The sequence below is a fragment of the Schistocerca piceifrons genome, chromosome 4, assembly GCF_021461385.2.
Source record: "Schistocerca piceifrons isolate TAMUIC-IGC-003096 chromosome 4, iqSchPice1.1, whole genome shotgun sequence".
Lineage (NCBI taxonomy): Eukaryota > Metazoa > Arthropoda > Insecta > Orthoptera > Acrididae > Schistocerca > Schistocerca piceifrons.
The window spans coordinates 2,472,689-2,500,131 of NC_060141.1; the positions used below are offsets into that span (position 1 = coordinate 2,472,689).

The 27,443-nt window shown below is 43.4% G+C and overlaps 1 protein-coding gene across 1 annotated transcript in view; it reads right to left on the bottom strand.

The window, feature by feature from the left end:
• The window catches only part of LOC124794839 (cytochrome P450 9e2-like), a 51,643-nt gene extending 24,700 nt beyond the window's left edge, over positions 1 to 26,943 (bottom strand). Inside the window, exons 1-2 of the mRNA XM_047258504.1 lie at positions 26,874 to 26,943; positions 18,127 to 18,387 (exon numbers count right to left, since the gene is read on the bottom strand). Of these exons, the coding sequence (XP_047114460.1) occupies positions 18,127 to 18,387; positions 26,874 to 26,943 (331 nt within the window). The remainder of the gene's footprint in view (positions 1 to 18,126; positions 18,388 to 26,873) is intronic.
• Positions 26,944 to 27,443: the final 500 nt, after the last annotated feature.

A 27,443-nucleotide genomic window follows, 5' to 3' on the forward strand; every position in this document is an offset into this window, starting at 1 on the left:
ATTTTTTGATGGAAATTTCCGCCATCGTCTCCAGGAGTAAAACCGCTGGCGCTGTTTTTCCACTTCTACAGCCACGACAGCGTCCTCTGGCACTAGTGGGAGAGGGCTGGAGCGACGCCTGCCTGGAAGCTGGTCGGGCAGGTCGCTCACCCCAGCTCCGGCACACCACAGGGCGGCGTGACGTCAGCTGGAGCGGGAGCCTGGCGCCACATCTGAAACTGCAGCAGCGCCCACCTCCCTGCAAGCGTCAAGCAGTCTTCATCGTGCGCGCCTCGTTTCGGCCTTCTCTGACTGGTTACAGACGCTGCAATCGTGGCTACATAAACAGAAAACTATGCCAGCCCCGGAATGTGGGGATCGGTGATAGTGGCCCAAACCCTGCAGCCAATGGTTTTACTCATGGCGATGGCGGCGTGGATGAACATCGAAAGCTCGAGAATTTTATTAGAATCGGAAACGGAGAAGATTTTATTCGCTTTACTGTATTCCAGTACTAGAGTAAAGGTGTTTCTGTGCCACTTTTTATCTCATTTAAATTATGTAAATTAACAAATGGATCAGTTAGTCCTCTGATGACGTTATGGGTTTTCCCCAGCCGGCACGAGTTACCTTCCCCACCATCACTCCTCTGGGAAATGACTTCCCCTCCTCCCACACAGCAAAAATGGCGGGAAATTCAAATTATTGCGGTAAATTGAATTTTGGCAGTAAATTAAAATGCTAATTACATTGTATTGCAGAGGACATTATAATAATACGTTCATTATTTATATAAATTCAATTTGCATATCATCTATGGAATACTGATGCAGCCTAATTATGACATCACAATCCAAGATCTCCAACACAGAACACGGGTGCACAGAATAGGAGCGCAGTCTACCTCCCTCTTCCTACTGGTGCAAAGTTCAAAAACTAGTGCGAAAATCCAGACTCTTTCCTCTGCCTGTGAAGCACGGGAGAGGTAGTTGCCAATGATCAACCACAAGACAGTAGCTTTACCCACTTCCGTCAAAAAGTGCCGGATGGAGAGATGATACTTTCGCTATTACAGCAGCACTAGAGAATTGCTCCAATCACTCTAGCAAATAGCCCTACAGAATACTGATTAGGAGTAAATCGAAGAACGACAAAACTAATGAGAAGTAGCAGAAATATGAATAGCTAAAAGCTTAACATCAGGGTAGATGGTCTCGAAGTAGATAAAATTACGGAATTCTACTACCTATGCAGCAAAATAACCAATGACGGACGGAGCAAGGAGGATATCCAAAGCAGACTAGCACTCGCAAAAAGGGCATTCCTGAAAAAAAAAGTCTACTGGTATCAAAAATAGGCCTTAATTTGAGGAAGAAATTTCTGGGAATCTACGTTTGGAGGACAGCATTTTATGGTAGAGAAACATGGACTGTGGGAAAAGCGCAACAGAACAGAATCGAAGAATCTGAGATTGGGTGCTACAGACGAATGTTGAAAATTAGGTGGACTTATAAGGTAAGGAATGAGGAGGTTGGTGCAGACTCGGAGAGGAAAGGAATATGTGAAAACACTGATAAGGAGAAGGGACAGGGTGATAGGACATCAGTTAAGACATCATGGAATGACTTCCATGGTACTAGAGGGAGCTGTAGAGGGCAACAACTGTACAGGAATACAGAGATTGGAATACATCCAGCAAATACTTGGGGACGTAGCTTCCAAGTGCTAGTCTGTGATGTAGAGGTTGGCACAGGAAAGGATATGGTGGCGGGCCGCATCAAAGCATATTTATGACTCAAAAAAAAAAAAAAAAAAGAAAAAAAGGGATACGTAATGAAGAACCAATGTATGTCAGCCAGTTTGGTGGTATTTGCACTAAAATGGCACATTCTAGACGCCTTGCCTCTCAGTTTCAGCACATTTGGCAGTTTTCTCTTTTTGCGAATAGTTTCAATACCAACATTAATAAGCGTTGTGTCAAAGCACTCGCTCACTTAAGAGCTCTCAAATGCCGTTACAATGGTGTACTGATCCATTTAAAAAGTGTACATACTTATTGTTTCAGGTGATAGAAAAGAATATTATCATTATAGCAAAATTAAAAGATTAATTGGGGGATGGCATAAATTCCACAGAAAGACAGGTGAATTTGAACGAATAATGACAAAATTCCCTCTCGTTCAGTTTATCGTCTATCCATCGCAAGCTGTCAGTTTTATTCCCTTAAAATACCAAGCATATAAATTACATTACTGATCAGTTTCGGGGTTAGGCCACTTCCAGATGTCTGCAGTACGACACCAAATGTACAACAAATAGTTAATACAAGTACAATAAACAGGTAAGACACGTTAGTGAACAACATACGTAGTCTTCCACATATGAATGTGCTTACAAGCACAAATTTTACAATACATCGTGCAGGCAAAAATCCCAACAGGTAATTTACCAGTTCTTGTACATTCATGTAACAGCACACCGTGCACTTTTCGGTAGTCATACGTACGCTTAACTGTCACATATTGTGGGAAGCACGCTTCAACCAAAGAGCATGGGTAAGAGCTGGCATTTTGCTGAGATAAAGGTATCGCCAGAGGGAGATGCTGCCATGTGATCACAGCGTTACGCGCAAGTCAATTCTTTTTAAACTTTCTCCGTAATGGACTTTCACAAATTATTTACATTCGTTGTTACTGTATGAAAATCAGTGTCATTCTGGTAATATTTTTCTCTAAAGTGATCTCACGAGTTCGCTTTAAAAAAATAGTGCATAGAAGCGCTTTTGAAATTTTACTACTGACGAAAATGATTAATTTTAATATAACATTTTAGAAAAACGAAAGCGTGTTGCCACTTCAGAAAAAAATATTACCAGAATGACACTTATTTTTCTGCAGTAACAACGAATGTAGATTACTTTAGTATTTAACGCAATTGTAAACAATTTTAATGGTACTGTAAACAATTTTAAAAGTTCGCAGATAGGTATGACGTATGACTATAACCCTGTGGTGCATGAATTTCACTGCAGTGGACAACTTTTAATGGTCAATTGTCTGGCGGTTTCAACGAGCCATGAGGCTGCAAATGCATGCAGGACACAACACCAGCAGGGAGTGCCCACTCTAGTGAACTGTGTGCATTTTCAGCCTCAGATCTGATTGAAAATGCAAAGAAGCGACCATTAACAGTTGTCCACTGTAGTGGACAGTATGCGCCACAGGGATAATCTTATGTAGGGATGTTTTACTGTAGTGGCAAGGGTAATTTATATTGTGCCACTTTATGTACTGTGCAGTGACAACAGGCACAGAGACTTTTTTCAGCAATGACTAATAAAACTGAGGCCATTTTTCTTTTAAAGCTGGGATGAGACAATGTAGCATCATTACAGCCATAACGAAAGTTTCATTGTATCTACAGTGGTTGTTGTTGTGGATTGGCGAGACAGCCCACCCACTATGGGGAAGCCGAAAGGCACGCGTTTAAGCTCACGCAGGCTGGCGTGAGGTCTGGAACAGGACACGGAAATGAGACTAGTAACAAACGTACGTATCTTCTGGTATACTTAACTTTAATCCATAATTGGTGAACATCGCTCTTGACGGTACATGTTTTACAGCATCAATAGTAACTGGTAATGTCGCCTTGCTTGGTCGTAGCAAATGACGTAGCTGAAGGCTATGCTAACTATCGTCTCGGCAAATGAGAGCGTAATTTGTCAGTGAACCATCGCTAGCAAAGTCGGCTGTGCAACTGGAGCGAGTGCTAGGAAGTGTCGCTAGACCTGCTGTGTGGTGGCGCTCGGTCTGCAATCACTGATAGTGGCGACACGCGGGTCCGACGTATACTAACGGACCGCGGCCGATTTAAAGGCTACCACCTAGCAAGTGTGGTGTCTGGCGGTGACACCACAGTTGTAAGTACTGTCAAAGTCCATTGTACACTGGAGATAGTACGTTCATATTCACAGCACATGTACGTTAGTATGTTCTGCCAAAATGATTAGCATTTGAACCATGTCGGCCTGCGGATTCAAGGTCAACATCGATATCGCGGCGCAACGCCATCTGCGGTAAAATGTGCCTGCGGCTCTGGTTGTCACTATAAACCGAAGGTAGTTGATCAGTGTGACTGAGCAGACGTGCAGGATGCCTCGCAGAAGTATGCGCGAACCGTACCGTCAAATCAGTGAGTTTGAAAGAGGGCACACTATTGGCAGGAGAGAAAGTGATGCCTCTCTCCAGGAAATTCCTACTCGTGCTGGACGAAGAGTTTGGGCAGTGCAACGGGTGTGTACAAAGTAGTTCACGGAAGACCGTAGAACCCTACTAGATGGGTCAGATCGCACCATCCAGACCAACCCCCGAGTGGATCGACACCTCATCCGAATAGCACTGCAGGGCAGATCTGCGCCGTCCTCGGCTGTGGCGCAACTGTGGAACAGTGTAACACGTCTCACACTATCAGGACTGACAGTCCGTCGCCCACTTCTGCGCCTCCCTTTGACGAATGCTGGATGGCAATGGTGCATGGAGCGACGTCACTGGGAAAAGGACTGGCATCGGGTAGCGTTTCCGGACATTTCCATATTCTGTTTGTATGACAATGATGGCCGCATTTTGTTTCGCCGCAGACTGGGGGAGCATTTGCGCAAGGCGTACAGCGCCACACCAAGCCCCGTGGTGAGGGGTGCTATTGAGTACAGCCGCAAGTCACCGCTGGTGCGGGTTCAGGACACTGTGACCAGTGTGGCTTACGTGAAGGACATCCTGCGACACGTAGCCACTCCCTTTCTGCACAACGCCCCAGACGCCATTTTTCAACAAGACAATGCACGACGACACGTTGCTGCACGAACAAGTGCCTTCTTGGTGTCACAGGTTGTCAGCCTTTTGCCCTGATCTGCCAGACGACCAGACCAGTCCCAAATCGAAACTGTGTGCGGTATGGAGAGACGATGGGTGCACTGCTGTGGCCTAGTCCCAATCACCACAGATGAACTTTGGAACTAGGAGAATGCACCAAGAATGGCTGAACCACAGGACGCCTTCGCGTCTGATACGCGTCCGTGCCATCACGCGTGGAACAAGCTACCAGGGCCAATGACGGGCGCTGTGTCTGCTAGCCAACAGGACACTTGCTGAACCAAGATGGCTGAAATGATAATCATTTCTGCAGACCACACTAACGTACATGTCCTGTGAACATGAACGTTCCATCTCTAGTCGTTCAGGTTGTTCTGTTTTTTTCTTCTGAACATGAGTGCATAATAAGTTTAATCAGAATTAACGACGTGCGCACAACGCTGCGATCACATGACAGCAGCCTCCTTTGGTGATGACTTCGTCTCTCTAACATGATAGGTCATAGCGTACTTTTTAGTTTATGCATGTTTCCCGCTATTTCTAACAGTTACGTGTGTGTATGAGTGCAGAATAGAATGCAGTACGTTATTAATCAAATGTGCAAGAACTGTTAAGGTAGCCATTAGTAAGGTTTTTGCCTACACAACGTGCTGTGGAAATTGTACTTGTGAACCCATTCGTATGGGCAAGACTATATTTGCAACATTATAACATGTGTATGCGTCCTCAAAGTTTTCGATTGTTTATCGAAGTGTTCTTACCGAAGCGTACGTCGTAAGTCAGTTATCGTGTTTTTGTGTGCACGCGGACGTGTTCGCGGAAGTACCTACGCAATGGTCCTGTTTTTCACGAACAAATTCACGGATGTGTGACGACGATGATGTCTGGTTTGTGTGGCGCTCAACTGCGCGGCCATCGACACTCGTACCAAGTCCCAATTTTTACACAGCTCAATTTTTACACAATCCATTCTAACCACTGTCACGAATGATGATGATGAAATGATACGGACAACACAAACATCCAGCTCCCTGGCAGAGAAAATCACCAACCCGTTCACGAATCGAACCCGGGACCCCTTGATCCAGAGGCAGCAACACTACCCAGTAGACAACGAGCTGCAGACATGTGTGCGGGTGACGGCAGGTTTATAGGTTCCCGATCTGAACGACATGGCCCCCGCCCCGGACGCAGAGGTGGACGCAACACTGAGTCACAATATACAGCAAGCACTGAACGACAATAACAAACAAAGCTTAAAGGCGAGGTCCACTCCAGACACCAAAATGAAACACCAGGAGGAGAAAGATGCAGAACAGAGACGTCAACGTCAGCAAGTACTGGAGGAAGTACAGTCTATTCAACGACAAATATTTGAAGACCCCGATGCATTTCTGAAGTTTCAACGTCGTCAGATACCTCTGCCGTCATTGTAGTCACAACTGGCAAAGGCACCAGGAAGACAACAGATCACCTTACGGAATCTCATGATGATGAGGGTTTCGAACCTGTACTAAAGTAGAAGGCTATCCGACGGAAGACAATGCAAACCTCGAAGCAAACCACCCAGCACCAATTGTAAATTGCCAATAGATATGATACTTACACTGAAGATCCACCGCAGGAGTCTGCAACTGCCGAGGCGCCGCGCCTACTGACGGCTGCGAAACTGCAAAATGCCCCGCCCATTGCAATTTTTAATTGCTAAAATAACGTAAAAGTATGCAGAGAACTAAAGGCACTATTTAGTGGAAGCTTAAGAGCAACTTATACAGGAGATGGAGTGAAATTTCACGTCGATACATTTGAGAACTATCAGAAGGTGTCTTCTCTTTTCCGGGAACAACAATTACCGTTCCATGCGTATCAAGATATCAAGATCAGGGGCCTAAAGGTGGCAGTTAAGGGTCTACCAATGTCAGTCACAGAAAAGCCAGTTCCACAATACTTGCAGCAGCCCCGTGGTTTCACTATTAATGACGTGCACCAGTTCAAACGCTAGAAGCCCGGTAAACTCCACCCACCACCCGTAGATGCTGTGACACTACCGCATAGAGGAAGGTCTTATACCATTTACTTAGTACGCTATGTACTTTCGACAAAAGTGCCAGTGAAAGATTATCGATCACGAAATGAACCTTCGCAGTGTAAGCGCTGCCAACCCTGGACTGAAAGAGCCAGTTACTGCTGGTTAGCTGCAAGGTGTGTTAAATGTGGAGATTTGCGCCCAAGCGCCGAATGCAACCAAGCGCCTGACACACCCCTAAATTTGCTGACTGCTAGGGCCAACATAAAGCTTCTTGGAAAGGATGTAACGAGTTCTAGAAAGCTCTGAAAAAGTTCCGAGTAACTACGTCTAATACCGCAAAACTATGCATTGAGTTTCAACCCACAGCTAACATCGTCAAACCGGTGATACCCGACAAGACAAGGTCGGGAGCTCAACTACCGCCACCACCAACCCACCGAAACACGCACTGAAACCCGATTCCAACAACGAGAGAAGCAAGTGGAGAACGTACGTTTACTTCAACACTTCAAGGAGAACAACAAACCAACACGGATGCTTCGAGATAAAGACTCAGATACAGCACTTAACGAAATTACTACGGTCTTAAAACTTCTAAGCAGTCAGAATTTTCTACACAAACTGATCCTCCATGGGAAACGAACGCTGGCAGCAAAAGACAAGCTGTCAAAAATAGCTATCTTGGTAGAAACCCTAGAGCAAATCGAAGAGTCAGGATAACATCATGGACACACAAACACAGGACCTTCGAATCTGTATATCGAAGGCAACAGGTGTTCACCACAAAAAGAATTAATTACAGGATTTCATTACATTACAGGATTTTATTACACTATATAAAACTGGTATTGTTCTTCTGTTCGATACCTACCTCCGACTGACTGAAAGCTGTAAGCTTCAAGCCGGCCGGAGTGGCGGAGCGGTTCTAGGCGCTACAGTCTGGAACCGCACGACCGCTAGGGTCGCAGGTTCGAATCCTGCCTCGGGATGGCTGTGTGTGATGTCATCAGGTTAGTTAGGTTTAAGTAGTTCTAAGTTATAGGGGACTAATGACTTCAGATGTTAAGTCCTATAGTGTTCAGAGCCATCGTAGAGATGGACAACTACGATGAGGTGGCGGCACAGCTATCTGCCTCCACCGCGCCATAACCCATCGAGAAGTGGACCCACCACAACTGCGAAAACTGGAGCAGTACCATTTGGACTGACCTAGGAGACATCGATCTAGTTGTGATATACCTCCGACCAGCACCCCAATTAATCAAACAGAACATAAGAAACTTCTTGGCACCACATGGAATGACATACATTGGAGGTGACTGGAACGCCAAGCACTTGGCTCTCAAGAGTAAACAACCCGACAGGCCCTCGAACATATTCGCCTAGAACAGAATTAGACTTGATGATTTGAGGCCCACTCGAACCAACTCATACTCCACGCCATACCCACCATCATCCAGATGTATTAGATATTGTTATCACTGAAGAACTCGGAATCGACCCTCAGCTGGTAACTACAAACGATTTATCGTGGAACCACGACCCTGTTCTGGCAAAAAAAAAAAAAAAAAAAAAAAAAAAAAAAAAAAAAAAAAATGGTTCAAATGGCTCTCAGCACTATGGGACTTAACTTCGGAGGTCATCAGTCCCCTCGAACTTAGAACTACTTAAACCTAACTAACCTAAGGACATCACACACATCCACGCCCGAGGCAGGATTCGAACCTGCGACCGTAGCGGTTGCGCGTTTCCAGACTGTAGCGCCTACAACCGCTCGGCCACCTCGGCCGGCTTCTGGCAACACTTCCGAGGATAAACCACCCACAGTCCCGAAGAATACACCAAGAAAATAACTGGGCACAATTTAAAAGACACCTCAGAAACAACACTGGAGGTCCAGGCAACGGACCAGATCGACTATGCGGTGGATTGTATAACACGAAAAATACGGAAGGCGCGTAAATTGTCCTCTGTGGGAAGACAAGATGTTCACCTTCCTACTCCAGACGAAAAATGAATGGAAACGAGTTAAAATTATACGAACCGACTCAACTCCTGTGAAACCTATCCAAACGCCCGCAGGTACTATCCGCAGACCCACTGACCAAAGCGGAAACATTTGGAACATCCTTCGAACAGCAGACAACATTACTCAGGGAACCATTAAACGTAGCCCAGAAAGGGTACGAATATACCACCAAGCAACTTGTGAAGCGGACTATGACAGAAGACGATACATCGCAACCAAGCCTCCCTGCACCAACAGAGGTAGGAAGAAACTCCACGCGAGTAAGGCACCAGGCACTGACAGAATAAGCAACCTCCACTTCAGGAAGTTGCTAAGATAACTTCTAGTTCTGTTAAACGGAATTTACAGCGGTTGCCTAACCCAAAGCCAGGGCTGGATGTAACAATAGCTAAAATTACAGACCTGTTAGCATCTGTTCAGCGGGATGAGTAAAACCTTGTAAAGCGTTATCTACACCCGTTTCCTTGAATGTCTAGTGCCTGATGCTACAGTTGGGGCAGAACAATACAGTTTCCAAGGGAAACTGTCGGTGGAGCTGCAATTATTACGACTAGCAGAACATGTTACAAAGAACCTTAACACAACCAGTGCCTCCGCTACAATTTTCTAGACATAGGAGAATCATAGGACACGGTTTGGAGAGAACACCTGAACCGGAAACTGGAACAACAAACGCCAGTACCAACGTGTTACAGCAAACTCATTGCCAATTAGCTGGAAGTCAGAAAAATGATCTTAACAATCCGAGGCCAACCATCTGACTGCCACCCGGCAAGAGCGGGCCTACCCCAAGAATCGGTTCTCTCACTCCTATTATTCATTAATTACGTCAACGAGATACCAACAGCCTTTGGAGTGCAAATAGCACAGTTTGCTCAGGATACGGCCTGCTTTACCAGCAGAAGACACATTCGGGTCAATATCAGATGACTGCTAGAATAACTCGAGCCGCGTGGGGTAGCGGCACGGTATGGATGTGTGTGTCGTCCTTAGCGTAAGTTACATTAAGTAGTGTGTAAGCTTAGGGACCTATGACCTCAGCAGTTTGGTCCCATAAGACCTTACCACAAATTTACAAATTTCCAACAACTCGACGCTACAGCGACAGGGTGCAAGATCAACAAAGTACAGTTAAACTCGACCAAGACGACTGCCGTTTACTTCAGTAAAAAACACCCGCAGATGCCTGTTGCACTGAGACTGAATGGACAAGACATTTCACGGGGTACTAAGGCGACCTACTTAGGGGCTACCCTACACAAACAATTCTTCCTCCTTATGCATATAAAATATTTTAGAAACAAAGTCATTAGAATGGATAGAAAACTCTTCTACTTTTTTAAAAGCTCAGACCTAAGCACCACAGCCAAATTACGACTGTATAAAGCAACAGTCCTTTCAAAAATGCTGTACGGCAGCTGTGTTTGGGGTATGGCTAGAGACAAAGCCATTGGAATGGATAAGAAACTTTCTCCTTTTTGAAAAGCTCAGACCTAAGCACCACAGTCAAATTACGAATGTATAAGCTACAGCCTTTTTAAAAATTCTGTACGGTAGCACTGTTTAGGGTATGGCTAGCTAAACACAGATCAATCGCCTTCATCTAGAACAAAATATGATACTTCGATGGATGCTGTGTAATCGTATTGTCATATCGCTGGCTTAGTTGTGGAGTATCTTTGGGGGCAGCCACGTCTGTCGAGTCGAGCGCAGGACATGGAACTGTTATGTTGTGTAGTGTGTAGCTCTGCATGTGAGATGCATTGTTAGTGTGGAAGCTGAAGTGTTGCTACAGGTGTTACTACAGTAAAGTGATAAAATAAGTAAATGATTCAGAGGAATGTGCGTCAAGAAGTAATTTAAAATGAGCAGTGCTGCTGATAACGTATTTGTGTATCCTCTCGTTGCGTGTCGTACCGTACAGTATCAATCATCCGCGCCGTGTTCGGTCTCTCAGAATGAACTGAAGCGAACCAGCAAAATTTAGTTACCACAAAAGAGCACAAACAAGTGCGAGTGTCTTGTAGCGAGCGTGAGGACGTGCGCTCGATCATCGCGTTTCCGCCTTATCAACAATCAGCCGCGCCGCGACGGTTACGCGCACGCTCGTGCAACTGAGAACTGAGAAGTGAAAAATTAACTTTACGAACAGTGTTACATCATTACTAGTGAGAAAGAGGACTATTACCAGACATCTCTATGTGTGACAAGTGTAAGAACTGTCGTTCGATCATTCGACTTCCGCATCATCAACTATCATCCGCGTCGTGTCGGTTACGCGTACGCTCGTCCGAATGGTATTTTGGACTGTTAATCATCAAGATTGTTAATTGGGATAAACATTTACGATTTAGAGTGTAATCAGTGCAACCTGTGGTTTCCATATCGTCTCAGAATATAGATGTTCATACCAGACATAGGACGGTGTTGTGTTTTAACGTTGAGTGGCTCCCCTAAACCCGCTTGCATATTTCAATAAATAATTTCAGGCAAGCCAGCAGCACTGTGGAGCAGAACAATACGACCGCCGCGGGATTATCAGGTACGTGGTGTTGACAGGGCGCACGGTCACGAAACGTGAAGTCAGTATAAGGTACCCCCCCCACCCCCACCCATTCGTACTCTCGGGCGTGTTACATGGCATCGTGTATTCACGACTTGCAATTTTCGGATAAGAAGTGCCGTATAATTTATTAGGAGAGCCAACCATTTATGTACAAACTCTGATTGTTAGTTTATATTATTGAGTGACGTTACGCGAGCTCTAGGATTTGTACGTCAAAGAACTTGTGACACAGTGTATATACTCTTCCGATCCATGACGGAGCAAAGAACTAGTGCTATGAAGTAAACATACTCCACGGTGGTGCACTTTTGACGGCGCTAGCGGCATCTATGTGCGAAAGGGAACAGTTATTTGGCAGCCATTGCGGAAGACGACGCTAGTGGCAGCTATGGGCAAAAGTGAAAACTTTTTGGCAGCCATCACCGTATACGACGTGAGCGGCGCCAAGGAGCGATGCAGCAAATATTAGCACGCTTCGCAGAGAGGCTGCAGTGCTGACAGCCGACGGCGTCAACTGAGTCGGCGCTACGCAACAGCCGCGACTTCGGAGCCAGCAGACAACGCAAAGTAAGTCGCGCATCACAACGTCACCTCACGCAACTCAAGCAACGAGAGTAATTAACTGGCAGTGCAGATTGCATTCTATAATTACGTAATTACAAACAGTGACAATTTTAAATTCTATTTTTATAACCAAAATTACGAGACATTGCTTACTTGCCGACCGTATTGTAAAGTAAATGTCACTGTCAGACCCTGCTTCCTTAGTGGTCTAATTTTTAATAACAGTTAATACAATTGCAGAACTACATTTACACTAGCTTATATTTAATTCTTTTTTTTTTTTTCTTTTACGTGATCTTGTTTCTTATGTGTGCTTCTGAGCACGAATTACAGCGTTGAATGTGTACGGTGTTGTAGTTTGCTTGTGGATATTGCTATCGATTCTATGCTACGAGAGTTACTGCGATCTGTTTATTTTTTCCTTGGGTGACTTTACAGTGGTTCAATATGGCAAGTAATGAGCTTGGTGCAACTGCAGTAGACAGGAATGTGAAGGCAATCTCTTTAGGTGAAAGTAATCAGGTGGAGACGAAAACAGAAGCAAGTAGTAGTGAAAAGTCGAAGGATTCCGGTATAGGTGACAGTAGTTTATTAGCAGAGATGGGAAGTCCTAATGCAGTGTCGTCACCAACCATGGAGACGCCCAAACGAGATGATTGTATACTTTGGCCTGACCTGTCTATCGTTGACATGCTCAAAATATTATTGAATTGTAACAAACAAATAGAGGAAGACATTAAGCGCCAGAGGGAAGATATTATCCATCAGAGGGAAGATATTATGTGCCAAAAGGAAGATATTAGGCGATCAGTAGACAACCAGAAGTTATTATTTCAAGAAAAGAAACAATTAAAGGAAGATATTAAGCGATTGGTAGAGCACATAAACGAAAGACTCAGTAAAAAGATCGACGAGACTAATGAGGCTCAAAGGAAACTGGATGAGTCAAGTCATCACAGGATAGATGAACTTACTGTTCCGGTAGAGGAGAATGTTGCAGGCAATACTAAACGTTTTGAAAAGGTAGAGTCAGATGTTAAACAAGTGAATGAAGAAATTACTAAAATTCGGTTTAGAGTTACGTTGAGCATTTTGAACAACTATATGAGGAAGTGAAACACTGTAAACACAGGATATCAGCTGTTGCGCTAAACCAGGATGCTTACGCATGGTGAGTAGAAGAGGTGTACAGTGAGATAGGAAAGACCAAAGAACAGGTCGGTCAGCAGGTGAAGACTGAAGTGAAATCACTATTATGTGATGCAAGCATTTCTGGTGGTAGCTTAATTGGTATACAAAATGATGAGGTCCTCCTTGGCATAGGGAATTTTAAGAACTTTGAACCACATAGGAGTGGCATCCTAAAGATTTCTTAGATCAATTTAAGGGCATGTTACCTCAATTATGGGTCGAGCAAAGAAAGGTACGCTTCGTTGCAGCAAGAATGGATGGTGAAGCTCTTACCTTGGGCATGAGAATAGGACATAAGTGTACAACCTGTGCTGAATTTGAAAAGGAGTTTTTGAAACAATATTGGTGGAGACGGAAGCAAAATGAAGTACATAACAATCTTTACCAGGATAGAAAGTTTGAGAGAGGGCGTGACCAGAAATTCTTTCAAGATAATTATGAGAGGAACTTGTATTTAGGCGAACCAGTGACGACAGAAGCAATAGTGTCTCTAACCATAAGTAAGCTACCAACTGGAGTTCAGGATAAGTTGCTAGCTATCCCTAAAGATGACTTAGAGACAATGAAATTAGTCTCAGGACAATTAAACCCATTGTATGAATCACAAGGAACAGGAAGAGGAAAAGATGATAGAAGAGTATCAGGGAACAATGAAACCAATATAAATACCCATTCAAACCATGACAATAGACATAGTGGACGACATTGGAATAATTATAATGACAGGAGACATAACGGTGGTTTCTGTGGGCATGGTGGTCACAGAGGCATCCATGGCGGCTACGGATATCAGAACGCAAGGCACGATGCATCGGATGACCAGGTGTGAAATTGGAAACATAGCAAGTGGAAAGCGTATATAACATATTTTTAGGGTGTAATCAACAGCATACCTCATGTCACAAGGGCAAACACCAAGTGGAAAACATTAAACTATAGTGAGCAAGATTAATGACAGTGATACATTGTGATGTGTCTGAATCTGTACACATGTCAGCTGCTGTTGTCCTTAAGTACAGACATTAATTTCTGATTATTATGAGGTTTCATGAGGACACTCGAATCGAGTGAGATTTAAATAGGATGTGTTACAGCCATATGCAATTTTTTTCTTTCTTTTCACCTTCTATCTGTGTAATCTAGATTATATGTATTACATTTCTTCTTGCCCACAAAGTGAGATGGTTTGAGTGATTACTAGTGTCTAGTGTACATAGGTTGTGCTATCCTAAAGTTTTTCATTAATAGTTTCTTACTACTCATGCTTAATGATTGCTACTACTTTTTGTACCATTCACTTACTAACTAAATTTAACTTAAAGGACATCCATATATTTTTTTCTTCTTAATAGCCTGTGTGTTTATTATGTCATATAGAACATCGTAATGTCCACTGTAGTAGTAACAGACTAAGGCTAAGTCGAATAGGCATTGCTAGGGCAACACTCAGAGCACCATTAAACTGTTTCATGTATGACAATGAACGGATTACCACGAGGCGAGAGAGACGAGCTGACGACTGTACTCCACTTCTGCTGGCTGGCACAGCATCGACGCTACAGTCACTCCCCACCCCTTTCATTGCAAAGAACGCTCCCTTGTGACGCAGTGTTGTGAGTAGTGAAATAATAATTTTTTCTTTTCCCTGGATTTTGACAGCCTAGTGCTGATGGAGATTCTTCAGTGTTTGCCTAATAGTGTCACCAGTGATATTGTCTACCAAGAGTAGCAGTGAATGCATGTGTTTTTCTACTAAATTTTTTATTTTTCTTTCAGTCACCTATCTGTCATATCTAACCTATTGTATTTGCAAAAGTTTCTGTTTCAGGGACTTAATATTTTGTGTCTTATTGTATTAGCTCCTTGTTTACCCACTCTGTTGTAACTGTGTTTTGCTATACAGGTTGCACTGTAGGTAGGGTTCTTTTATTATGTAAAATTTTGCGTATTTGACAACTGTTCTTTATGTTTCCATGATTATGTGTAACTCATGTCTGGTCTATAATGTGGCAGTGGTATATAACTGTGGGATGGGACAGTATACACCCCCCACCACACACACACACACACACACACACACACACACACACCATCTCTTTAACCGCCTGCAGTAGAGAATTATCTATATTTCGATATTCTCTTCGACAATTCGAAAACATGCGGGCAGCCACGTCTGTCGAGTCGAGAGTGGGACACGGAACTGATATGTTGTGTAGTGTGTAGCTCTGAATGCATTGTTATTATGGAAGTTAAAGTGTTGCTACAAGTGTTACTACAGTAAAGTGATAAAATAAGTAAATGATTCAGAGGAATGTGCGTCAAGAAGTAATTTAAAATGAGCAGTGCTGCTGATAACGTATTTGTGTGTCCTCTCGTTGCGTGTCGTACCGTACAGTATCAATCACCTGTGCCATGTTCGGTCTCTCAGAATGAACTAAAGTGAATCAGCAAAAATTAGTTACCACAAAAGAGTACAAACAAGTGCGAGTGTCTTGTAGCGAGCGTGAGGACATGCATTCTACTATCGCGTTTCCGCATTATCAACAATTAGCCGCGCCACGATGGTTATGCACACGTTCGTACAAGTGAGAACTGACAAGTGAAAAATTAATTTTACGAACAGTGTTATATCATTACTAGTGACAAGGAGGACTATAACCAGGTATCTGTATGTGTGACGAGCGTAAACACTGTCGTTCAATCATTGGGCTTCCACGTCATCAACAATCACCCATGTCATGTCGGTTAAGTATACATTTGTCCGAATGGTATTTTGGACTGTTAATCATCAAGATTGTTGATTGGGATAAACATTTACGATTTAGAGTGTAAACAGTGCAACCTGTGGTTTCCGTATCGTCTCAGAATATAGATGTTCATACCAGACATAGGACAGTGTTCTGTTTTAACATTGAGTGGTTCCCCTAAACCCACTTGCATATTTTGATAGATAATTTCAGGCAATCCAACAGCAGTGTGGAGCAGGACAATACGACCAACGCAGGATATCAGGTACGTGGTGTGGACAGGACGCATGGTAACGAAATGAGAAGTCAGTATAAAGTACCCCACCCATTTGTACTCCCAGGTGGGTGCCAGCCATTACACCAGAAGAGTTGATCTATGTAATGAGCTCATCTACATCTACAGCTACATCTACATGGATACTCTGGAAATCACATTTAAGTGCTTGGCAGAGGGTTCATCGAACCACCTTCACAATTCTCTATTATTCCAATCTCGTTTACCGTGTGGAAAGAATGAACACCTATATCTTTCCATACGAACTCTGATTTTCCTTATTTTAACTTGGTGATGTCGGTGTCAATCAAATATTTTCGCATTCGGAGGAGAAAGTTGGTGATTGGAGATTCGTGAGAAGATTTCGTCGCAACGAAAAACGCCTTTCTTTTAATGATGTCCATCTCAAATCCTGTATCATTTCTGTGACAGTCTCTCCCATATTTCGCAATAATACAAAAGGTGCTGCATTTCTTTGAACTTTTTCTATGTACTCCGTCAGTCCTATCTGGTAAGGATCCCATACCGCACAGCAGTATTCTAAAAGAGGATGGACAAGCGTAGTGTAGGCAGTCTCCTTAGTAGGTCTGTTACATTTTCTATGTGACCTGCCAATAAAACACAGTCTTTGGTTAGCCTCCCCCACAACATTTTCTATGTGTTCCTTCCAATTTAAGTTGTTTGCAGTTGTAATACCTAGGTATTTACTTGAATTTACGGCTCTTAGATTAGACTGATTTATCGTGTAACCGAAGTTTAACGAGTTCCTTTTAGCACTCTTATGGATGACCTCACACTTTTCGTTATTTAACGTCAACTGCCACTTTTCGCACCATTCCGATATTTCTTCTAAATCGTTTTGCAATTTGTTTTGATCTTCTGATGACTTTATTAGTCGATAAACGACAGCGTCATCTGCAATCAACCAAAGATGGCTGCTCAGATTGTCTCCCAAATCGCTTATATAGATAAGGAACAGCGAAGGGCCTATAACACTACCTTGGGGAACGCCAGAAATCACTTCTGTTTTACTCGATGACTTTCTGTCAATTATTACGAACTGTGACCTCTCTGACAGGAAATCACAGATCCAGTCACATAACTGAGATGATATTCCATAAGCACGCAATTTCACTATGAGCCGCTTGTGTCGTACAGTGTCAAATGCCTTCTGGAAATCCAGAAATACGGAATCGATCTGAAATCCCCTGTCAATAGCACTCAGCACTTCATGTGAATAAATAGCTATATATGGACAAAATAAATGAAGCGATCAGGAAGCGGTCGACGAAATTACATAATAAAGTAGACCAGTTGAGAGTCTCAATGTTTCATAGACGAATATTAGGTCAGACAGTGCTCATTCCCATAGCACCGTTATAAAGTTCTCGATCATTAGTACAGCGAAAATATGAGCTACTTCATTAGCTGGAGGTGTCTTACGCACCAACACAAAGTTCCTGATAAGTTAACTTCAAATGTTCAAGAAATAAATAAAATAAACACTCATCCCTACTTGACGCCAAGAAACATGGATAAAAAAAATGTATGGGTGCATGCCTGTCCCCACGACACGAAAAAAATTGTTAAATGGGACACATAAACACACACACACACACAATATCATTTAAATAATATAAATAACAATTGTAATATGTATACTTAATGTTGTTCACTAATGTGTCTTTGGTATTACTTTGCAGACTTTTGAAACTGGCCTTAGGGGGAAATCTGGCAAATAAAATACTTTATATCCATGGTGCATTAAAGTAATGAAACTGACAGCTTACAGTGGTGAAAACGGTTCCATCACTTAGACGAATGACAATAAAACACCTTGTGCTGCAATCTACATTAACTCCACTGATGTGGGACCCACCAGAGAGCACCATGTCGAGGTACTGGCAGCCCAGGACCTGCTCGTAGCTGGGCTGCCCTCCGCTCTTCTCCATCAGCTCGTCCACCTCCCTCTGTAGCCGCTGCTGCACGTCCTCATGCGTGGCCAGCAGGTAGCTGCAGAACGTCAGCAGTGTCGACACGGTGTCGAAGCCGGCGATGAAAAATATGAGCGCCTGCGCCGTGATATCATCATCAGTGAGGTCTGCAATGAGGTGAAATGCAGAGTGCAGGTTACTGTGTGCTGAAGAAAAAACGAAGTACATAAATTGACTCTGCTACCTGTCTTGACATGTTATTAATTTACACACATTGTCAGTCCAAGAGAGACTGTGTTCACGGTAGTTAATAAAACGCTATGTGTCGGCGAGCCATATTTACCTTCCGAGTGACACTCTAGCACGGTGTGGGTGATGTATGCTAGTTCAGTTGTAAAGTGCAGTTCATAACAACCAATGGAATACCATTAAAGATAAGCCAAACACATAAACACGAGTTAGTAAATTCTAAATGTTTGAACATTCTAAATGTTTGGACTACCAAGCTGATTAGGATTTGAAACGGGATGTTTGTGTTCCTCTTCAGTACAGAACTGGAAACAGATAAATTAGTATGAACTCTGTTGTGTGTGTTTCTACGCGTCGATGTTTGATGACATAATAATGCTGGGTAGCTCGTACTTTATTAAAGAATAAATATTCTGCTAAAGTGTACAAATAATTAACCATTTTATTTGCATCTTAATTACAAATATATTCACCAAATGCATCCGAATCTGAAAATCTTAACAATGAGTTAAAGTACAACAACTCTTTCCCCAAATGTTTGTGTGACTTGACTCCCTCTAGCTATGAGCCATTAATTCCTTGAACCGTGAATATTCCATTTATCCCATACGTTTCTAGAACTGCACAACTTTATATACGTCAGCATTAAGGAGATGTTGGGTGAAGTTTAGAATTCGTTTTTTATACAAGCTTTATTTTTATCGAAATCATCATACATGCATCCTTGTATAATTTTTTTTTTATCTTATAACGAATTAGAAGTGACAGTTGAACAGCCTGGTTCACGAGAATCATTGTATAGACTCGAGGCTATTTTTGAAACCTAAAAAAAAGAAACTCCCTACATTAGAAAGAATCTGTGGGGCCATCACGATGGGATTCTAGCTGTTTGATAAACACACAAGTTTCTTGGCATGTTTTTTTTTTTTAAATTAAAATGTTTAAAAAATATTTAAGATTCGAATAGAAAACGCTCACGCCATAACTCCTAAATTTAATTATCTTTAATTAAAGAAGTGAAATGAATCGATTAATCTGTTGGGGCTCTAGAATGCTTTGTGTCAAAAATGTTGTTTCCAGAAAAACGCGTTTAAATTTAAGAGTAACAAAGAAAAGTTGTTTCAAAAATCACGGTGAATCTGCAATACCAAGACCATAGATTCATCTTCTTCCTCAAACATGCTCTGATACTGAATTTGGTGCTGTATTCGTTTCAGTCCGAGCTATTTTAAGAAAGTGAGGCATTCCTTGCTCCGCGACCGCCGCGCGTTTCCTCAGAGAACTCCGCGAAGTTTTTACACTCCGTCCCTATGAGATTCCTAAAACGTTTGTGGTTTTAAGCATAAGCGAATACGCTTCGCTGAATATAGCTGCAGTTATATATGCTGCTATGTCAACAGCTTTTGCCCTACGGTGGAATGTTTCGGTACAAGTTTCCAAATGCACGCACTGAAGTTGGCATATGGCGTATTGATACTGGTGCATCTTTTAAGGAAATATTCATTGGACAAAAATTCGTGTACTAATCGAATCTTTTCTTGAACTAATTCATCGAACACTTTCAGCTCCCAATATTTTGCTCGGCGCGCGGTTTCGTTCAACTTTCACGCCAAAAAATTCCTTTTGCAGACATAATGTATACACTTCGATGCAAATTATGTAAAAACAGTACCCATTACTAGTGTGTGAAGCATCTAAGAGAACGTGCTATGAGAACCGTTACAGTTTTTAAGTAAAACAAACGTTGTGTGATCTTAGGATTACCCGGCGAATCAACTCCCCTTTATACTCTGATCACTCCCCACCCCATCTCCCACGTCATGCCGCACGCGGCGCTGCGTGGAGTGGTGGTGGGGAGGAGCGGGCTGCTGGCTGCTGGATGCGAACTGTGGACCATCAGATGTCCTGTGGCCTTCGTCGGGCGCGGAAGTCGATTTGGGTCGGCGCTGTGCTTTTAGTTGGCTGAGTGCTGGGTCCCAGGCTTTGCTGAGGTTGAACCCGGCGTCTCTGTTGATCAGCCCATCGGCTACACGTAGGTCAATCGCCTCCTTCAGAACACAGTCCCAAAAAAGACGAGGCCTGCCGTAAAACTTCCGTTTTCGCGTACTCCATAGTATCTCCAGTATCCATGTAATGCTCCGCAACCGCAGATTTTGGAGGCTGCTTCAGTTCAGAGTGCCTTCCGCGTTCCTTGCATCTTTCTTCGATTGTCGGTACAGTTTGCCCGATGTAAGCCTTACCACATTTACACGGAATACGGTAAACACCCGGTTTGCGAAGCCCCAGGTCATCTTTTACTGTACCTAGCAGGGCACGCGTTTTCGTAGGTGAGCGGAAGACACATTTGATGTTACACCGAGCCAGAATTCTGCCGATTTTGTTGGGTACTTTGCCGGCATAAGGCAGGTACGCCATTGTCTTCTCGTCCTCTTCGTTCTCTCTCTGCTGGGCTTGTGCATTTTGCGTGGAAGCACATCGAATTTGACTCTCGATATATCCGTTCTTCTTGAAAACGTCCTTAAGGTGGTTAAGTTCTCCTTGTAGGCTTTCCTCATCCGATATTGCGCAGGCCCTGTGAACCAGTGTTCGCAGTACACCCTCAGGCTGTGAAGGATGATGGCAGCTGGTAGCGTGGAGATACAGACCAGTGTGGGTTTCTTTCCTGTATACAGTGTGTCCCCAAGTGCTTTCCGCTTTGCGCTTGACTAGAACGTCCAGAAAAGGAAGTTAACCATTCTCTTCCACCTCCATGGTGAATTTGATTTTAGGATGCAGAGAATTCAGATGTTGGAGAAACTCTTGAAGTTTTTCTCTTCCATGCAGCCATATCACAAATGTGTCATCAACATATCTGTAAAAGCACATAGGCTTCAATGCTGCAGTTTCCAGTGCCTTCTGTTCGAAGTCCTACATAAACAAGTTTGCTACCACTGGTGACAGGGGTCACCCCAGGGCAACAACGTCCACCCAAAGCGACATTCCACGCCCGACGAAGGCCGCAGGATATCTGATGGTCCACAGTTCGCATCCAGCAGCCAGCAGCCCGCCCCTCCCCACCACCACTCCGCGCATCGCCGTGTGCGGCATGACGCAGGGGAAGGAGTGGGGAGCGATCTGAGTATAAAGGGGAGGATATTCAGCAGAGACGCTCAGTCTGCAGGTATCACCTGAAGATGACGGCAAGAAACACTGTCGAAATATCGTGGTTTGAAAACGACTGCACCCCAAGAACAGTACAAACAAAACAAACGTTATTAACATTCCAAATCTTCATTGTTAATGTATACATATTTATGGCTCCAAATTGTAATGTATAACACGGCGGTGTATAAAGTAACTATGTCAGTATATAAGAAACAGCATGTTGTAATCGAGTTTTGAATCTGAAGCGCTCGTCAACACAAGTAGCACTTCTCCTTCAGCATGACAATGCTGGACCACACACGCTGCGACACCTGCTACATTCCGGTGCGTTGAGGTACCGTGGGTTCACTTGTCACCGACCATCCCCCCCTACAGCCCCGACTTGGCCGCACCCGATTTTTATCTGTTTCCAAAACTTAAACAGCGCCTTGGAGAACTTCCTTCACTTTGATAGTAATCAAGTGGTACACGCAGAAGACAGGTTGCGGCTCCGTCAACAAAGTCAGACATCCTACGGTGGCGGTATCAACAAACTGGTCTCGCTGGGAGAAATGTGTTCGTGGCTAAGGTGAGTGTGTTGAGAAATAAATACGTAGACATGAAGAATAAAGATATACGATGTTAATAACCATTGTTTTATTTAAAAAATCTTTAAAAGTTTTCACATTAAGAAATTCGGAGGGATTATTTTCCCGCCCGCCCTCGTATACTACTAACCAATTAAATCGGTTCATGGTTCGCGGTTTATGGCGCTTGTTTCATGTTTCGCAGTCCCCCAGTTGCAGGTTGCATACATGTAGATTCCAAGGACAAAATTTTGTACAATTATTGAACGAATTTAAAAATTTAAAATGTTGTCGTCATCTACTCATTAAGAAGTATAACCTTATGTTGTAGGTTAGACACAGTAATACAAATATTACAGTTGGAAACTGTACGTCTGTCTCTAGGCAACATAGCTCATAGGTGCAAATTACCTAGACTGTATTTATCCAGTATTTGAGGATGAGAAGACTTAGCGATTTTCACCAAACGCTAATTATAATTTCAAATCTTTTCTGAACCTATCCTCTCTTACACGCTTAATGTCAAGTATTGAACACATAAACTGATTTGTAAAGCAATTAGACTTTTGAAGCTGTTTTATACGTAGGAGTTCACGTCTTTAAAGAATCAGAGGTTCTACTGGTAGGGTATTGACATATTTAGTTCTTAGGTCAGCTTACAATTCTTTCTCCGATTCCAGAATGAGATTTTCACTCTGCAGCGGAGTGTGTGCTGATATGAAACTTCCTGGCAGATTAAAACTGTGTGCCCGACCGAGACTCGAACTCGGGACCTTTGCCTTTAGCGGGCAAGTGCTCTACCATCTGAGCTACTGAAGCACGACTCACGCCCGGTACTCACAGCTTTGCTTCTGCCAGTACCTCGTCTCCTACCTTCCAAACTTTACAGGTTCGCAGGAGAGCTTCTGTAAAGTTTGGAAGGTAGGAGACGAAGTACTGGCAGAAGTAAAGCTGTGAGTATCGGGCGTGAGTCGTGCTTCGGTAGCTCAGATGGTAGAGCACTTGCTCGCGAAAGGCAAAGTTCCCGAGTTCGAGTCTCGGTCGGGCACACAGTTTTAATCTGCCAGGAAGTTTCTTTTTCTGATTATCTGAGTGGTACGATGAGCGATCATTTTTGTGATCGATTTTAGGCCATTATTATTATTATTATTACCTTTCTTTTCTCAGACGTTATGTCCAGTCAAAAATCGAAAGTGAAGCAGACCTTGACCAAGCGTGACTTCCTTTTAACTGTATTGTATATGTTATATTGCATTTAGGAACTTTTGGGTAATTGAACATGTATCAATAATTACAGATTTCTGTAGTTGTATATATAAGTTTGGATGTAACTGTATTGCGTTTATGCACTGGTGGATATTGTGTGGTATGACTCCTGTAGTTGATAGTATAATTGATATAATGTCAACTTTATCCTGATGCCACGTGTCCTTGACTTCCTCAGCCAGTTGGATGTATTTTTCAATTTTTTCTCCTGTTTTCTTTTGTATTTTTGTTGTATTGGGTATGGATATTTCGATTAGTTGTGTTAATTTCTTCTTTTTATTGGTGATTATGATGTCAGGTTTGTTATGTGGTGTTGTTTTATCTGTTATAATGGTTCTGTTCCAGTATAATTTGTATTCATCATTCTCCAGTACATTTTGTGGTACACACTTGTATGTGGGAATGTGTTATGTTGTTATGTATTTATATTGTAAGGCAAGTTGTTGATGTATTATTTTTGCTACATTGTCATGTCTTCTGGGGTATTCTGTATTTGCTAGTATTGTACATCCGCTTGTGATGTGATCTACTGTTTCTATTTGTTGTTTGCAAAGTCTGCATTTATCTGTTGTGGTATTGGGATCTTTAATAATATGCTTGCTGTAATATCTGGTGTTTATTGTTTGATCCTGCATTGCAATCGTGAATCCTTCCATCTCACTGTATATATTGCCTTTTCTTAGCTATGTGCTGGATGCGTCTTGATCGATGTGTGTCTGTGTTAGGTGATACGGGTGCTTGCCATGTAGTGTTTTCTTTTTCCAATTTACTTTCCTTTTATCTGTTGATGTTATGTGATCTAAAGGGTTGTAGAAATGGTTATGAAATTGCAGTGGTGTAGCCGATGTATTTATATGAGTGATTGCTTTGTGTATTTTGCTAGTTTCTGCTCGTTCTAGAAAGAATTTTCTTAAATTGTCTACCTGTCCGTAATGTAGGTTTTTTATGTCGATAAATCCCCTTCCTCCTCCCTTTCTGCTTAATGTGAATCTTTCTGTTGCTGAATGTATGTGATGTATTCTATATTTGTGGCATTGTGATCATGTAAGTGTATTGAGTGCTTCTAGGTCTGTGTTACTCCATTTCACTACTCCAAATGAGTAGGTCAATATTGGTATAGCATAAGCGTTTATAGCTTTTGTCTTGTTTCTTGCTGTCAATTCTGTTTTCAGTATGTTTGTTAGTCTTTGACTATATGTTTCTTTTAGTTCTTCTTTAATATTTGTATTATCTATTCCTATTTTTTTCTGTATCCTAGATATTTATAGGCATCTGTTATTTCCATCGCTTCTATGCAGTCGCTGTGGCTATCCAATATGTTATCTTCTTGTTTAGTGTGTTTTTCCTTGACTACGCTATTTTTCTTACATTTGTCTGTTCCAAAAGCCATATTTATATCATTGCTGAATACTTCTGTTATCTTTAGTAATTGGTTGAGTTGTTGGTTTGCTGCAGCCAGTAGTTTTAGATCATCGATGTTTAGCAAATGTGGAATTTGTGTGGGTATGTTCCAGTAATATTGTATCCATAACTTGTATTATTTAGCATGTTGGATAGTGGGTTCAGAGCAAGGAAGAACCAGAAAGGACTTAATGAGTCTCCTTGGTATATTCCACGCTTAATCTGTATGGGCTATCATGTGATATTATTTGAATTCTTTAGGATATTAAGTGTGGTTTTCCAATTTTTCATTACTATGTTTAGGAACTGTATTAATTTAGGATCTACTCTGTATATTTCCAATATTTGTAGTAACCATGAGTGGGGTACACTGTCAAAAGCTTTTTGGTAATCAATGTATGCATAGTGTAGCGACCTTTGTTTAGTTTTAGCTTGATATGTCACCTTTGCATCTATTAACAGTTGATCTTTACATCCTCGTGCTCCTTTGCAACAGCCTTTTTGTTCTTCATTTATAATTTTGTTCTGTGTTGTACACTCCTGGAAATGGAAAAAAGAACACATTGACACCGGTGTGTCAGACCCACCATACTTGCTCCGGACACTGCGAGAGGGCTGTACAAGCAATGATCACACGCTCGGCACAGCGGACACACCAGGAACCACGGTGTTGGCCGTCGAATGGCGCTAGCTGCGCAGCATTTGTGCACCGCCGCCGTCAGTGTCAGCCAGTTTGCCGTGGCATACGGAGCTCCATCGCAGTCTTTAACACTGGTAGCATGCCGCGACAGCGTGGACGTGAACCGTATGTGCAGTTGACGGACTTTGAGCGAGGGCGTATAGTGGGCATGCGGGAGGCCGGGTGGACGTACAGCCGAATTGCTCAACACGTGGGGCGTGAGGTCTCCACAGTACATCGATGTTGTCGCCAGTGGTCGGCGGAAGGTGCACGTGCCCGTCGACCTGGGACCGGACCGCAGCGACGCACGGATGCACGCCAAGACCGTAGGATCCTACGCAGTGCCGTAAGGGACCGCACCGCCACTTCCAAGCAAATTAGGGACACTGTTGCTCCTGGGGTATCGGCGAGGACCATTCGCAACCGTCTCCATGAAGCTGGGCTACGGTCCCGCACACCGTTAGGCCGTCTTCCGCTCACGCCCCAACATCGTGCAGCCCGCCTCCAGTGGAGTCGCGACAGGCGTGAATGGAGGGACGAATGGAGACGTATCGTCTTCAGCGATGAGAGTCGCTTCTGCCTTGGTGCCAATGATGGTCGTATGCGTGTTTGGCGCCGTGCAGGTGAGCGCCACAATCAGGACTGCATACGACCGAGGCACACAGGGCCAACACCCGGCATCATGGTGTGGGGAGCGATCTCCTACACTGGCCGTACACCACTGGTGATCGTCGAGGGGACACTGAATAGTGCACGGTACATCCAAACCGTCATCGAACCCATCGTTCTACCATTCCTAGACCGGCAAGGGAACTTGCTGTTCCAACAGGACAATGCACGTCCGCATGTTTCCCGTGCCACCCAACGTGCTCTAGAAGGTGTAAGTCAACTACCCTGGCCAGCAAGATCTCCGGATCTGTCCCCCATTGAGCATGTCTGGGACTGGATGAAGCGTCGTCTCACGCGGTCTGCACGTCCAGCACGAACGCTGGTCCAACTGAGGCGCCAGGTGGAAATGGCATGGCAAGCCGTTCCACAGGACTACATCCAGCATCTCTACGATCGTCTCCATGGGAGAATAGCAGCCTGCATTGCTGCGAAAGGTGGATATACACTGTACTAGTGCCGACATTGTGCATGCTCTGTTGCCTGTGTCTATGTGCCTGTGGTTCTGTCAGTGTGATCATGTGATGTATCTGACCCCAGGAATGTGTCAATAAAGTTTCCCCTTGCTGGGACAATGAATTCACGGTGTTCTTATTTCAATTTCCAGGAGTGTATCTGCCAACGTCATATCGAATTTACCAAATCGCGTTCGAAATATTCTATAATTCCCGTTGACTTCCATCGTCGCATTGCCTCCGTTGTATGTTCACCGACAACTCACCGTCTTCAACAATAGTTACTACGACATTCTGCACGACAATGCATGTGGGTGGATGAATATTAGCATCCATCTTCTGACAGACAACAGATAACTATTCGTGTCTGGAGTTGGTGATAACAGAATGCCAGATCAAACACCTTTCAGCCTTCCATTTCCCAAACTGTTATTTTATTTGGCTATCAGTTTCGAGGATTTACGACGCCAGCTTGTGACCCCTTGATAGACGTGTAGGTAGATTCCAACCTCGGTTCCGGTCAAAATAGGGGCCAGACTAGAATCTGTAGATTTCTGCTTGACGCAGTGTTCACGTCAATCATCATCACATTGGATGATGGTTAGAGTGATCGCTGTATCGAGCAGAATCTACAGGTATCACAGTGGCCCTATTTTGACAGGAACCGACGCTGTAGTCTTCCCACACGTCGATAAAGGGGGCAGAAGCTGGCGTGGTAAATTTTCGAAACTGGTAGCCAAGTAAAATAACAGTTTGGGAATTAGGTGTTGGATTTGACATTCTGTGCTGCATAGCCGAGTCCTGCACCCAGGGACATACACAGAGACTTGGTGATA